This window comes from Polychytrium aggregatum, assembly GCF_025602895.1.
Source record: "Polychytrium aggregatum strain JEL109 chromosome Unknown BJ171scaffold_360, whole genome shotgun sequence".
NCBI lineage: Eukaryota > Fungi > Chytridiomycota > Chytridiomycetes > Polychytriales > Polychytrium > Polychytrium aggregatum.
In genome coordinates this window covers 6,582-21,864 of record NW_026516562.1, presented here as the reverse complement: position 1 = coordinate 21,864, position 15,283 = coordinate 6,582, and the positions used below count along the sequence as shown (strand labels likewise).

At 56.4% G+C, this 15,283-nt stretch overlaps 1 protein-coding gene across 1 annotated transcript; it reads left to right on the top strand.

Moving 5' to 3' along the window:
* Positions 1–12,331: 12,331 nt before the first annotated feature.
* Positions 12,332–14,761, top strand: BJ171DRAFT_629775 (uncharacterized protein; the record flags this gene model as incomplete). The annotated part of the gene is made up of 1 exon (XM_053115605.1): positions 12,332–14,761. One exon carries the CDS (start codon positions 12,332–12,334, stop codon positions 14,759–14,761), a length of 2,430 nt encoding a protein of 809 aa, XP_052961361.1.
* Between the last annotated feature and the right edge of the window lie 522 nt (positions 14,762–15,283).

The window sequence follows — 15,283 nt, the reverse complement described above, 5'->3', positions numbered from 1 at the left end:
TTGTCCTCGTCCATGCGCATTCATCCTGTCTTCCACGTCTCCCTGCTCGAGCCTGCCGCCGACGACAAGATCCCAGGTCGAACGATCCCGCCCCCTCCACCCATCCAAGTCGACGGCCACGACGAATGGGAAGTCGAACAGATCCTGGACTCCAGGCTGTTCCGAGGTAAGCTCCAGTATCTTGTGCACTGGCGTGGCTACACGGTGATGGATTGCACCTGGGAGCCCGCCAGCAATCTTGCACATTGTCCGGAGCCTGTCGCTGCCTACCACTCCTCTCATCCCTCGAAGCCTGGCCCTCTCGGAGCTCGGGCCTTGAGAGGGGGGTAGTGTCATGAACACCCTCTGCCTTTGCCCACTCCCTTCCTTTACCCTTGCCCTTTCCTTTCTGTTTGCCTGTCTTAGTGCTTCCCTTCCTTCTGTTTGTTTGTTTCCCGCGCTGTGCTGCCTTGTTGTCTTACCGCAAGCACGCGCGCTGCCTGTGTTCCGTTCCCGCTCCCTTGCTGTTGGTCATGGGTTACGCCCACGACGCCGCCTCGACGCCGCCTGACGCCTTGGCGCCGCCAAGCCGCCGCCACTGACGCCCGCTGACTCACGGATCCCGAGTCACGGCCGCCACCTGCTTCGCTCGCTGCTTCGCCCTCCCCGCCGCTGCTTCGCTCCTGCCCCCTCGCTCTGCAGCGTCGATCCTTGGCGCTCGCATAAATAGCCCTCCGACCAGCCTCTGTCTTTTGCCTTCGTCTTGCCACTTTGTATTTTTAGTATCCTAAGCCTTGGATCTAGAATAAAACTTTGGCTTCACACTTGACACTCTGTGTCCCAGTCCAGTCCCCGCTCCTCTCCCTACGTTCGAGTCTTGCATTAGGACTCTTGCGCACTTCCCTGCTTGCCCCGTTGTCCAGTCTTGACAGACTCCAGGCTGTTCCGAGGTAAGCTCCAGTATCTTGTGCACTGGCGTGGCTACACGGTGATGGATTGCACCTGGGAGCCCGCCAGCAATCTTGCACATTGTCCGGAGCCTGTCACTGCCTACCACTCCTCTCATCCCTCGAAGCCTGGCCCTCTCGGAGCTCGGGCCTTGAGAGGGGGGTAGTGTCATGAACACCCTCTGCCTTTGCCCTCTTCCTTCCTTTACCCTTGCCCTTTCCTTTCTGTTTGCCTGCCTTAGTGCTTTCCCTTCCTTCTGTTTGTTTGTTCCCGCGCTGTGCTGCCTTGTTGTCTTACCGCCAGCACGCGCGCTGTCTGTGTTCCGTTCCCGCTTCCTTGCTGTTGGTCATGGGTTACGCCCACGACGCCGCCTCGACGCCGCCTGACGCCTTGGCGCCGCCATGCCGCCGCCACTGACGCCCGCTGACTCACGGATCCCGAGTCACGGCCGCCACCTGCTTCGCTCGCTGCTTCGCCCTCCCCGCCGCTGCTTCGCTCCTGCCCCCTCGCTCTGCAGCGCCGATCCTTGGCGCTCGCATAAATAGTCCTCCGACCAGCCTCTGTCTTTTGCCTTCGTCTTGCCACTTTGTATTTTAAGCATCCTAAGCCTTGGATCTAGAATAAAACTTTGGCTTTACACTTGACACTCTGTGTCCCAGTCCAGTCCCTGCTCCTCTCCCTACGTTCGAGTCTTGCATTAGGACTCTTGCGCACTTCCCTGCTTGCCCCGTTGTCCAGTCTTGACAGACCTCCGGAGATCTGAGAAGTGCTTGTAGTCAGACTTTGCCTTCTCAAGATTCTCCTTCAACAGTGCCAGGTTCCGCTGGAGATGTTCAACCCTCTCCGTGGCAGAGGGAACATCAGGGCCGCCAGCGACTACGGGGACTTCGAACCTTGGGTGGAACCCATAGGTTGCCAAGAATGGCGAGGCATGTGTTGACGAGTTCTCGAGGTTATTGTAAGAGAACTCGGCCAACGGCAGCAGCTCGGACCAGTCATCTTGCTGATACGACGTGTAACAGCGCAGGTATTGGTTGATGACCTGGTTGACCCTCTCAGTCTGTCCATCGGTCTGGGGATGGAAGGCCGTGGACAGACTGGTTTGGATCCCGAGCTGCGTGCAGAGTGCCTTCCAGAACCGAGAGGTGAACTGACTTCCTCGGTCTGAAACCACTGTGTCGGGGAGGCCATGGAGACGAAAGACATTGTCGAGGAACAGTGACGCAGTCTCCTCCGCCGACGGCAGTGAACGCCAGGACATAAAGTGTGCCATCTTTGTGAGGCTGCATACCACCACAAAGATGCAGGTGTGACCCTTGGACTTTGGCAGATCAGTGATAAAGTCCATGGTCAGTGTCCCCCAGGGTCGATCGGCTGTCTGGAGTGGCAACAGGAACCCAAACGGCTTGTGTCGCGGAGCTTTCGAGCGTGCACAGGTGTCGCACGTCGAGACGTACTCTTTGACATCTTTCCGATAGGTTTGCCACCAAAACTGTCGCGATACCAGAGCCAGAGTCCGTCGGATGCCTGGATGACCCACAGCGACTGGGTCATGGCACGACTTGAGCGCCGGAACTCGGCACGACTCTGGGACCACAATCCTGTTCTGGAAGGTGAGGTACTGGCCATTCCAGACGAACTTCGGGTCACGACGGTATTTGTCTAGACCGGGATCCCGAGCCTGCTCTTCGGCTATGAGCTGCAGCAAATCCACAGGGTCACTGCGACTTGCAACCGAAGAGCGGGCGTCTCTGCTTCGGAGCACGCGTATCACCGCGGCAGGATCGAGAAGCTGTAGGAGATGGTATCTCCGACGCTGTGCTGCGCGTACTGCGCGTACTGCGCGGCGCAGTGGGTCGTGACCTGTGCTGCGCTTTGCGTTTTCACGCACCGCAGGCAGGCCACCGCAGGGTATACCTGCGGGTTGCCCCCGTTCCCCCCGTTTGTCTGGAGTTCGGTTTTATCGTGAATAAACGTAAGTGCTCCCCGAGCTCACCCGTCCGCTAGAGTAGCCTAGCACCGCCCTGTTCTGCCCCGTCCTGTCTTGTCTTGTACCCCCTCCCTCCCCGTCTTGCCCCAACGTCCCAGTAGTGGACGTTACATGGTAGCATCGGAAATCCTCGTCTTGTTTTCGTCCTGTTTGTCCTCTTTCTAGATCCTCAAGCTGGATCCCGCCTCTCTTGCCGACCGACTCTCCTCTCTGTCCCTGGAGCCTGCCCCTGCCATGAGCAACCCCCGCCCACTTCCGGAAGCCTTCCTCAAGACCTTCCGTGCCCCAGTGTTTACTGGGAAGAGCCGCTCCTCCTCGGTGGAGGACTGGCTGCAGCAACTCGAGGACTACCTCGATGCTGCCCAAGTCGCCCCCACCCACCACATCGTCGCCGCCAAGCTCTGCTTAAAGGACCAGGCGTACCGTTGGTACCGCCGCCAAGGGTTCGACGAGCAGAGCGAAGGTGTGTTTGACGACTTCAAGGACCGCCTCCGTCGCCGCTTCGGCAGCCCCAATGCTGAACTCATTGCCCGTGACAAGCTATACTCTCTCGTGCAGCGTGGTTCTGTGACCCGCTACATCGAGGAGTTTGAAGACCTCTCCTCCCAGATTGAGGAGCTGGGCTCTGCTGATGCGATGTACCTCTTCCAGAAGGGCCTCAAGCCCAAGATCAGAGAGTACATCGCCAGCAACCCTGATGCCCGCAAGTCCCTGGACGTGATGATGGACGTTGCCGAGAACCTCGACAACGTCCAGTACCATGGCCGCCAGTTCTACCCGCAGCTGGCAGGCGGCCATCGGTCTCATCACGTCCCAGCCCGTCCGCCTCGCCCGGCCCCGCCCGCAAGACCCATGCCTGAGCCCATGGACGTTGACGTCAACGCCATGGAGGCTCGTGGCCCTCCCCGCTCCCGGTTCCAGCAAGCTGCCACTGTCTCCCCCAAGGACAGACAGAAGCAGGAGGACCTCCGCCATGGTTCCTGCTTCTTCTGTCACCGACCGGGACACCAGGCCAAGGAGTGCCCCATGAAGTCGGGAAACGGCCGACCCTACTAGGTGGCTCTGGAGCCCTAGTAGGAGACCAACGCCGTGGATTGCTCAATGCAGTCCACGCGTCTCCAGAGGAAGTTCACCTCGCCCCCTCCCCCGAAGGAGAAACAAACCAAGTGTTGTGCGTCGTGCGAGAGGTGCATGGTGGCGCAAGCCGCCTGCCTCTCCACGAACGTGAAGAGAAAACCAAAATTGAAAACCAAAACAAAAAAGAAAATCAAGAACCCTTGAGGGACAGGACCGCCTGTGCCCTCACCCCTGTCAAGTCGTGTGTGTCGGATGCTTCCGACATGTGTCCGCAAGCCGTGGACGTCGTGTGCAATGGCGTGCTGACGCCGCAGGCCCCCGCAATGGCCGAACCCTATCCAAAATGTCCGAGTGGCCGTGATGAAGCCAACCAAGACCAAGTGTCGCCCGTTCCCCCAAGTCAAGTCATGGTGCAGGAGGCTGTGCAGGAGGACCATGAAGAGTCCCTGCTGTACCTCCCTGCCACCGTCCAAGGTCACACCGTCCGAATGATGGTGGACTCTGGAGCAAGCTGCAACTTTGTCAGCAGACGCTTGCTCCAGGAGCTCAACATACATGCAACCAAGAAGAAGTCGCCGATGAGTGTGGCGCTTGCAGACGATCGTGTGCAGCAGTGCACACACCAAGTGGTCCTGCGAGTGGCCCTCCATCCCAAGTACCATCCTGTCCTGTTGTTCCAAGTGATCGACACCAAGTTCGATGCCATCCTCGGCATGAGCTGGCTTGCTCGTGCCGAGCCGACTCCAGTCGTCGACTGGAAAGGCCGCACTGTCCGTGTTGGCCCTGACATTGTCCTGCAGGGCATGGCCTCACCCAACATGCCACCTCTCCTCTCAGCCATGCAATTCAAGAGGCTGATCAAGAAGGACACGTCGTTCCTCTGTGTCGTGCGTGAGGTCGACGACACCGACCAAGCCGGTCCCGGTCCCCCGCCTGTGGTGACCAAGCTGCTCGACGAGTACAAGGACGTATTCCCCGACCAGTTGCCACAATGCCTGCCACCCCAACGCACCGTCGATCATCGCATCGACATCGAACCAGGCTCGTCGCCTCCGTCAAGACCGACGTACCAACTGTCGCTGACGGAGATGGACGAACTCAAGCGCCAGTTGGATGACCTCCTCGCCCATGGGTTCATCCGCCCGAGCCAGTCACCGTATGGTGCACCAGTGCTCTTTGTCAAGAAGAAAGAAGGTGATCTCAGGATGTGCGTCGACTATCGCGCACTAAACAAACAGACCATCAAGAACACCTACCCGTTGCCCAGGATCGACGAGTTGATGGATCGTCTGAGTGGAGCAAAGGTCTTTAGCAAGATAGACCTCCGCTCAGGCTACCATCAGATCCGCATCCACGAGGATGATGTCCACAAGACCGCCTTCAGGACTCGCTACGGACTGTACGAGTTCCTAGTGCTGCCGTTCGGATTGACGAACGCACCTGCCACGTTCATGCAGCTGATGAACGATGTGTTCCGCCAAGAGCTCGACAACTCTGTCATCGTGTACCTGGATGATATCCTTGTGTACAGCAAGGATGAAGCGACCCATGAAGGTCATGTCGCCCGCGTGCTGGCCAAGCTACGCGAGCACAAGTTGTATGCCAAACTGTCCAAGTGTGAGTTCTTCAAGAATCAAGTCCCGTTCCTGGGACACGTTGTCTCAGGAAGAGGAATCGAAGTCGACCCCGCCAAGGTCAAGTCTGTGGTCGAGTGGCCGCCGCTCGCATGCGTCTCTGACGTGCAGTCGTTTCTCGGTCTCGTCAACTACTACCGCCGATTCATCCCCGATCTGGCGCGCACTGCCGGTCCACTCACAGACCTACTCCGCAAAGAGTGCCCCTTCGTGTGGGACCACCCACAACGCCAAGCGTTCGAGACCCTCAAGCACGCCTTGACGAACGCTCCTGTCCTCGCTGTGTTCGACCCGAACACGGATGTCTCCGTGCACACCGACGCCTCCGACTTTGCGGTGGGAGCTGTTTTGATGCAGGAGGGAAGGCCCGTTGCCTTCGAGTCGCGCAAACTGTCCCAACACGAGATCAACTATCCCGTGCACGAGAAGGAGCAGCTTGCGATCATCTACGCGCTGCAGAAGTTCCGAGTGTACCTCCACGGTACCGCCAAGCCCTTCAAGATTGTGACGGACCACCAGTCACTGCGTTACCTCGACACCAAGAAGAACCTGAGCCGACGCCAAGCGCGATGGATGGAGTTCCTCGCCGAGTACAACTACGAGGTTGTATACCAGAAAGGCAAACTCAATGTGGTGCCTGACGCACTGTCCCGACGCCCCGACTACCAATTGGCGTCACTGTACGAGTCGACTGTCAGTGTCGACAACACGATGCTGGATGTTGTCCGAGACAACATCGCCAACGACAAACAGTTCGGAGAACTGTTCCGAAAGGTGTCTAAGCTCCCCAAGGACGACGAATCATCCGAGTACACAGTGCGTGATGGCCTGCTCCTCCTGAAGAAGGACAGCCGTGTCTGTGTGCCGGACATTCCGTCGTTGAAGACCAAGTTGCTCCAAGAGGTCCACGACTCGCCCCTCGCTGGACACTTTGGAGTCGAGAAGACATACGACCGACTGGCCAAAGTCGCATACTGGCCTGGAATGAAGCGCACCGTCGAGAAGTACATCGAGTCCTGCCATACCTGCAAGATGGTCAAGTCACGCACGACCCGAGAGCAAGGATTGCTGCAACCCCTGCCTGTTCCCGACCGCCCCTGGACCAGCATGTCCATGGATCTCATCACGCATCTACCGACGACCAAGTTGGACCACGATGCAATCGCTGTCTTTGTCGACAGGTTCAGCAAGATGGCACACTTTGTGCCGTGCCAGACGACATGCTCCGCGCCTGACCTTGCACTGCTGTTCTTCAAGCATGTGTTCAAGCACCACGGCCTCCCAAAGTCCATCGTCAGTGATCGAGACCCCCGATTCACCTCCTTGTTTTGGACAAGTCTGTTCGACCATCTCGGCACCAAGCTGAACATGTCAACCTCGCACCACCAACAAACGGATGGACAGTCCGAGCGGACGATCCGCACCCTCGAGCAATACCTGAGGACATACGCCTCGACCAGCCAAGACGACTGGGACATACAGCTGAGTCATGCAGAGTTTGCATACAACACCGCCAAGTCGAGCACAACTGGCTTGAGCCCCTTTGAGGCGCTCTACGGATTCCAGCCTGATGTTCCCACCTCCTTGACACTGACCGAGTCCACGGCTGGATTGCCTCCCAAACCAAGTGCCTTTGTCAAAGATCATCAAGTCCGACACAAGATGATCGCCGACGCGCTCACGGATGCGCAACAAGTGATGGCGAAGTACTACGACCGCCGACACCAGGATGTCTCCTTTGAAGTTGGAGACCTTGTCTACCTGGACGCCGACAACATCAAGGTCCCCGAAGCCCAGTCAAAGAAGTTGTTGCCCAAGTACCGAGGACCGTTCAAGATAGCGGCCCGACCCAGTCCCCTCAACTACCTGTTGGACTTGCCACCTGGAAGCAAGCTCCATCCTGTCTTCCATGTGTCCAAGCTGCGTCGCCACACGACCCGCAGTCCAGCACAGTTCCCCGACGCCGACGAAGGTGTCCCGGACGACGCACCACTGGAAGACGACCTCGGACAATACTATACTCAAGAATATGAAGTCGAAAGGATCGTGAGGCACAAGAAAGTGGCTGATGGGTCACTTCGGTTTTATGTCAAGTGGGTTGGTTACCCACACTCGGGCAACACATGGCAAACACTGGAGGACTTGTCCCATGCACCCGAGGAGCTGAGTAAATACGGTAAACACCTCGAGGAGCCCCAAATAAAGAGCACACGCAGGGCTCCTCGCAGGAAGCCTTCTTAAGTGTGGGAGTGTAGGAGATGGTATCTCCGACGCTGTGCTGCGCGTACTGCGCGTACTGCGCGGCGCAGTGGGTCGTGACCTGTGCTGCGCTTTGCGTTTTCACGCACCGCAGGCAGGCCACCGCAGGGTATACCTGCGGGTTGCCCCCGTTCCCCCCGTTTGTCTGGAGTTCGGTTTTATCGTGAATAAACGTAAGTGCTCCCCGAGCTCACCCGTCCGCTAGAGTAGCCTAGCACCGCCCTGTTCTGCCCCGTCCTGTCTTGTCTTGTACCCCCTCCCTCCCCGTCTTGCCCCAACGTCCCAGTAGTGGACGTTACAGAAGCAGAGGCGGATCCCTCGACACGGAGGCCGACGAAGGGATGTAGTCCGAGCGACGAGACAGGGCATCGGCCTTGCCGTTCCTCGCACCAGGACGGTACTGGATGCGGATGTCGAACCGAGACAAGAACTGGGACCACCGTGCATGGCGCTGGTTTAGGATGCGAGCCGTCGCCAGGTACTCCAAGTTCTTGTGATCGGTCAGAACGGCAACGGGATGCTGGGCGCCTTCGAGGTAGTGTCGCCACGCCTCGAAAGCCTCCTTGATCGCCAACAGCTCTTTCTCGTATATGCTGTAGTTACGTTCAGCATTCGAGAGTGTCCGCGAATGGAACGAGCAAGGATGAAGGCGATCATCAGCACCCCGCTGGGAGAGCACGCATCCAAGCGCAAAGTCCGACGCATCTGACTCTACGACGAACGGCTTGGATGGGTCCGGATGCACCAGAACGGGCTCCGAAACGAAGGCATCCTTCAAGGATCTGAATGCTTTATCGGCTTCGCGGGACCACTGGAAGCCATGCGTCTTCCGGAAGAGCCGAGTCATGGGCCCCGCGATCTTTGCGTATCCATCGATGAAGCGTCGATAGAAGTTCGCAAACCCGACAAAGGATCGAAGATCCGAGATGTTGCGCGGTATGGGCCAATCCAAGATCGCAGAGAGCTTGGATCGCTCCATACCGATGCCCTCGGGCGAGACCATGAAACCAAGGAACGAGACCGAGGTTTTGGAGAACTCGCACTTCTCCAGCTTGCAATACAGCTTTGCAGCTCGGAGCTTCGAGAGGACCTGCTTGACGTGCTCTACATGCTGCGACGGATCAGCACTGTAGATCAAGATATCGTCAAGATACGCAATTGCGAACTGGTCCAACTCGGTGCGCAGGACGTCGTTGATGAAGTGCTGGAACGTCGCTGGCGCGTTGGTGAGCCCAAAGGGCATCACCAAGTACTCGAAGTGCCCATATCGAGTACGGAAAGCTGTCTTCCACTCGTCCCCGGAGCGGATGCGCAGCAGATTGTAGGCTCCACGAAGGTCCAGCTTAGTGAACACCTTCGCGCCTCGAAGTCGGTCCAGCAGCTCGCCGATCAGCGGTAAAGGGTAACGGTTCTTTACCGTGATACCGTTCAGTGCGCGGTAGTCAACGCAAAGACGAAGTGAGCCGTCCTTCTTCTTGACGAAGAGGATTGGTGAGCCTGCTGGGGACGACGAAGGACGAACGAATCCCTTGGCAAGATTCTCGTCGAGATAGTCACGCAGAGCGTGAAGTTCGGGCTCGGACAGTGAGTACAGAGGCCCGAACTTTGGCGACTTGCCCGGCTCCAAGTCAATGGGGCAGTCGTAAGGGCGATGCGGAGGCAAGGAGTCAGCTTCCTGTTTAGAGAAAACAGACAGGAAGTCCTTGTACTCCGCAGGCACTTCGACAGTCGCAGTGCTCGGCTCGTCAGTGGGCAGGACATGGACCTGAAAGATGGTCAGGGGTTGCGTTCCATGCCTGCATGCATCCAAAGACTCGCGCATCGAGCGGTAATCAATGCTGCAGACGCGGAGAGGAGCGTCCGAGCTGAGAGGAGGGGCGTGGACAAGGTCAGAATAATGTTCGACGGTTACTTTATTCTGAACAATGTCCGAAGAACAAACAACAGGAGGAGGTACATCAAGGAGGGAAAGAGAACTGACAACAGAAGAAGGGGTTTGGGAAGAGCGAAGGGGTTCGGGAGGAACAAGACAAGAAGGGGAAGACGAAGGTGGGAGTGTAGGAGAGGAGCTTAGATCAATCAAAGGAGTGGAATCATCAAGAAGGGGAGTGACATTGGAGGAAGTGGAGCAAGACGAAAGAGAAGTAGTGCATGGAGAGGGGTCGGAATCAACAGAAGGAGGGAGACAAAGAAGACCGCGAGACCAGACAATCTTGGGCTCGGCGGTGCGCAACCAAGGAAAGCCAAGGATAAGTGGTTGATGTGGAGACCTGATCACATCGAACCGAAGGCGTTGCGAGACGTCCCCGAGAATCACCTCGAGTGGAGCAGTCTCGCGGAGGATGGGGCCAGACGACAGCGGCTTACCATCCACGCCTTCCACTGCCAAGGGCGAAGCCTTGGAGCAGGTGGGGACAGAGTGTCGAGCAACAAAGTCCTCGTCGATAAAGTTGCCAGAGGCACCAGAATCGACAAGTCCTTCGCACGACAGAGAATCACCAGAAGGAAGACGAACAGCGACGGGAACAACCAACGAGCAACGACGAACAGACGAAACACAAGACTTTGGTTCGGTACCAGCTTCGGCACCAGGGTTGCGGCTAGCACAGACAGTTAACTTTGCCGAGGGTTGGCAGGACAGCTCAGGTATTTGCACCTGTGGATGAGGTGCAGTTCCCAGTGACACCAGAGGTGCCACGGGTACTATGCCAGAGCTGAGAGTGTCCGCCGGTCCAGAGGCAAGGCGAAGCTGTCCGCACATCACTGCTTCCCCAGTACTTACCAAAGGCACCTTACCAATGTCTTCACTTTCGGAAGGCGGTGGGCACGGCTCCGGTTCAAGGCCTTCACTTAGAACCGGGCCTGGTCGTTTCCCGAACTGAAGTCTTGCACTTCTCCATCTTCGTAAACGATGGTGCGGATGATCCTCGGGCCGGGAGGTCCAGGGGGCGGTCCGGTAGCTCTGGTAGATCCAAACTTGACGGGGCAGTTTCGTACCAAGTGGCCCTTCTTGCCACAGTACAGGCAGAGTCCAAAGCGGCGGCGGCGTTGTTTCTCCTCGGCGGTCAGGGGTCCAGAGACGGCAGAGTCCACTTGCATGGGCTCGGAAACAATGTAGGAGGGGTGCGGCGGAGCGAGGACGGGCGCGGGAGCGATGGCGGGAACGGCAGCGGAGGCGGAACCAAAGGCGAACTGGGAAGACCGGTAGCGGGCAGGCGTGCTTCGGCGCTCTTGACGGCGCTCGCGGATTCGTGCATCGAGCTCGTTACAAAGCTCGATGTACTCCTCCAGATCTCGTGGCAGAGGGCGAACTCGCGAAAGTTCGTCTCTGACATCATCCGACAAGCCAAGTCGGAAGAACGAGATCTTTGCACCGTCGTTCCAAGTCGTATCGGCGGCAATACGAAGGAACTCGGATGCATAGACTGCGCACGGGCGGTTGCCCTGAGACAGTGTGGTGATCACTGACTCGGCAGTCCTGGCCCGATCAGGGTCGTCAAACACTTTGGAAAAGCGTTCTAGGAAATCGCCAAAAGAGTTGAGTCGGGGATCACCCATCTCAAGCATCGGAGTCGCCCACTGGAGAGCCGGTCCAGTGAGCAGACTAATGACGAATCCGACCTTAATCGGGTCAGCAGGGAACCGGTGGGGCTGCATTCGTATATACAGTTTGCACTGATTTACGAATGCCCGGAACCCTTGCCGGTTACCGTCGTAACGGTCCGGCATCTGCACGCTGTACCCAGCGGCAGGAGCATCGCGAGCTGTCCGGAGCTCGGCGAGCTCGGCCTCCAAGGCACGGAGGCGGTCCACGAGGGCAGGATCCATGGCGGGACTGGGACTGGGACTGGGAAAAAAAAAAAAAGCGAGGAGGTTCAAGAACAGGAGAGCGAAGAGGGCTCAGACACAAGTGTGCTTGAGGTTCGGACAGGACTAGGAAAGGGGCGGGGCTAGGAGCGGAAGATACCAAGCAGGTGGTATCAGTAGAAGAGAGTTCGAACAAAGTGTAAGGAGTGAACAAGCGCAAGGACGAAGACCAAGTGCTTGGTATGAGCTTTATTAGCTTTTAGCCCCGAACACCAAAGAACAAGTTTTGTTCGAACTGGTGTTCAACATAGGCTCAGACATGCAGGGCTATTTATAGACCGGGAGAAGGTCGAGGGGCAAAAGTGGGCGAGAAGGGTGGAGCATCACAGAGAAGCGAGAAGGGGGTGCGAGAGTGGCTGGTGTGCAAGCGAGAGAGGCTTGGCACAGCCCGGGGACATGTGCCGAGCGGTGGGGGAGGCAGGAAACCAGTAGACGCGGGTGGCAACGGCGCGTGCTCATGCATGGGGGCAAACAAACACGTGGGGACTCATGATTGGTGCGGAGGGCGAGAGCATGCGGGACAATCTCATTGGTCCGTTGTGATGCTGGTCATCACACAAACGTCCAATGGAGCAGCATGAAGGCCTGTTTGAGCGACGAGAAAAACGTCAAACTCTCTCGTGCCCTACGATCGGTTCCTTTCATGATCAAGCCCATCGATCTATTGTCGATGGAGTTCTTGGCTTCGGGAAAGCTCATTGTTCGCAGCAAGGGATGCACGATTTGCGAAGATCCGGGTCTTGACGACATCGTCTCCACCCATACATTGGTGTACTTGAAAACCAAATCGACGTACACCGTTCAATCGGATCACTGTCCAGTCACCTCCGGGACCCTGAACTCCGAATCAGCCAGCTCACTGGCCTTGTGGCATCGCAAGCTGTCCGAGTCGACTGTCGATCTGGACCACCAAATGGAAGCCATGAAGCTTGATGTCCAGCATATTCTCAACAATGTCTACAGCGGCTCGGAGATCCTCGAGTTTCGACCCCAATCGGATCACATGGGTTTTAGCGTTGTCCTGCAGAGTGACTGCGTTTTCTGTCAAAGCTCCAGTGTTGCTTTGCATGGATCTATCACCGCGGATGGATTCCGATTCAAATGCTCTCACTGCAACTGCGAAGATCCGAGTGGCATGCGGCGTTATCCAATCGACCGCTTCCTCAAGATCCAACCATCGAGAAGCTTCAGCCAGTTCATTGGACAAGTGAACTTCCAATATGTTCATAACCAATATTCTGGCGTTCCTGAAAACGACAAGGTCAAAAGCACGGCCCACCTCGCAGACCCCACTCCGTACCTTTCGGATATCGGCCCTGATGCCGCGCGGCTCTTCAAAGAGTACCTGACCAACTCAACGGGCGACGCAGAGCTGCTGGATTTTATTGTCTTTGTGTTCGGCGAAACTTGGATCCACGATCGCGAGCGCCCTGGCAATTGGTACCACTTCAACGGGGTCGTCTGGGAATGGTCCACTGGGAACAGTGAACTCAACAACACCATTCTCGACTACCTCAAACAAGTGTTCAAGAGGGCCCTGGATTGGTACTCCAACCAAGAAGGACGTGACCTCCCCCACGCCACTGCCACCGTCAGCCACCTCGAACGCATGAAGCAGAAAATGGTGGACTCTGGCTTTGTCGGGCACCTGGTCAACGGTGGTTGTTCCAATAGTCTCTCGGTCAAGTATAACGAGTTCATGAGCAAGTGCAACAAGGACCCGTACATCCACGTCACCAGGGACGGGACTCTGGATTTGACCACAATGACCTTCCGTCCAAGCCGTCCCAATGACTACTTCACTCTGTGGTCCAATGCCTACTTCAACGATCAAAATACTGCCGAGGTGCTGAAGGCCATGGACCACCTCACCGACATCATCCGAACCATCTTTACGGATCCAGCACAGTTCGACTGGAACATGCGCTACTTTGCCAGCCTGCTGGATGGATCCAATGATGAACAGTTCCTCGTCCTCGGTATCGGCGATTCATCCAATGGCAAGTCCCTGATCATCAAGATTCTTCGAATGACTCTGGGCTCCGCTTATACTAAAATGCTGCCCAGCAGCTACCTGTTCACAAGCTCCAACAGCAGCTCGACGGCGACGCCAGAGGTGGCATCGATCTCGAATGCGCGATTTGTGTATGTGTCCGAGCTTGAGCGGAAGGGAAACAGGCCTCGACCATTGAATACAATGCGCATCAAGAACCTTGTCGGCGGCGACGAGGTCGGCTTTCGCGACGTCTACCAGGGTCATAGTTCAAAGGAACTCAGGATCAAGTTCATGATCATGTGCAACCCTGAAGACATCGACCTGGCCCACTTGACCAAGTACGATGCAGTGTATCGACGAGTCGTATTCAATCCCTATCGCTCAAAGTTTGCCATGAACCAGGATCAATATCGCGCTTATCAGCAGAAATATCCTGGAGCACCTGTGTTTATGAAGGACGAGACTCTGGGAAGTATTATGGAGCGACAGGAGTACAAAAATGCGATGCACTGTCTCATGTGCCAATGGTACCCCAAGTACAGCAGCGGCGGCTCGTTGCTGAGGACAAGGCCGCCGATCATGAACGAGAAGGCGATCCAAGATATGGGTCCCAGCACTGATAGTGTGGCCGAGTTCATTGAGTCAACCTTCATTCTCCACCAACCTCAATCTGAAGGCTACGACCATAAGGACTTCATCATCATGCTTCCTGCACTCTCCATGGAATTCTATCAGTGGTTCAGGGACAATGGAAAGGACGCTACCAACACCGACGAGATTGCCAGGACAATCACTTCCAAGCACGCTGCTCGACCGGGCCATAACCTCACTGAACACCAATTGAAGTTGGTGATTGGTCCGATTTTGAGCAGCCACAAGAAGCTACTCCCTCACTTTATTGAGAAGACCAGTCCCGGGGGAACCAGGTCCTTCAAAGGGCTTGAACGAGTTGTGGGCAGTGGACACCAGGATACTACGGAAACTACCGAGGCTGTTGGGGCAGCTGATTAGTGCTGCTGATGTAGAACAGTATCATTCCTTTCTTCTCGACGGTTTGTTGTATATTCGAGACACTATTGAGGTTGTTTGTTTTCATGAGTCGAGGTTTCAAGTGTAGATCCAGTTGTCAGACTTGGGTTTCCGACTAACTCTGTAGCCGGGTCTGAGTCTCCAGTTGTTGATCCGTTCTTTGAGTCTGATATTCACTATTCAACTTATTCAGTACGTTTCTTCAGTACCCTCTTGTTTGACCATTCTACTCTTGCGATTATGGCTGGACTTTTCTTTCTGTTGTCGATGTATTGGTTCAATAAAAACACACTGTCGGGGAGGCTCCAAGCCTTGGCCGATGGTACAAAATCAATCATGTCCACCCCACTGCCACATCTTGGCAACAGTATCACAGCAGGCTTAGCATGAGTTGGTTAGGCTTAGAGGGTTTAGGCTCAGGGTGCAGCACTTGTCCACTCTCCCTCTACATGCTCTGCCTGTTGGCCTTTGGTTTGAGTGGGAGTGTGTCTTGACTACTCGCTG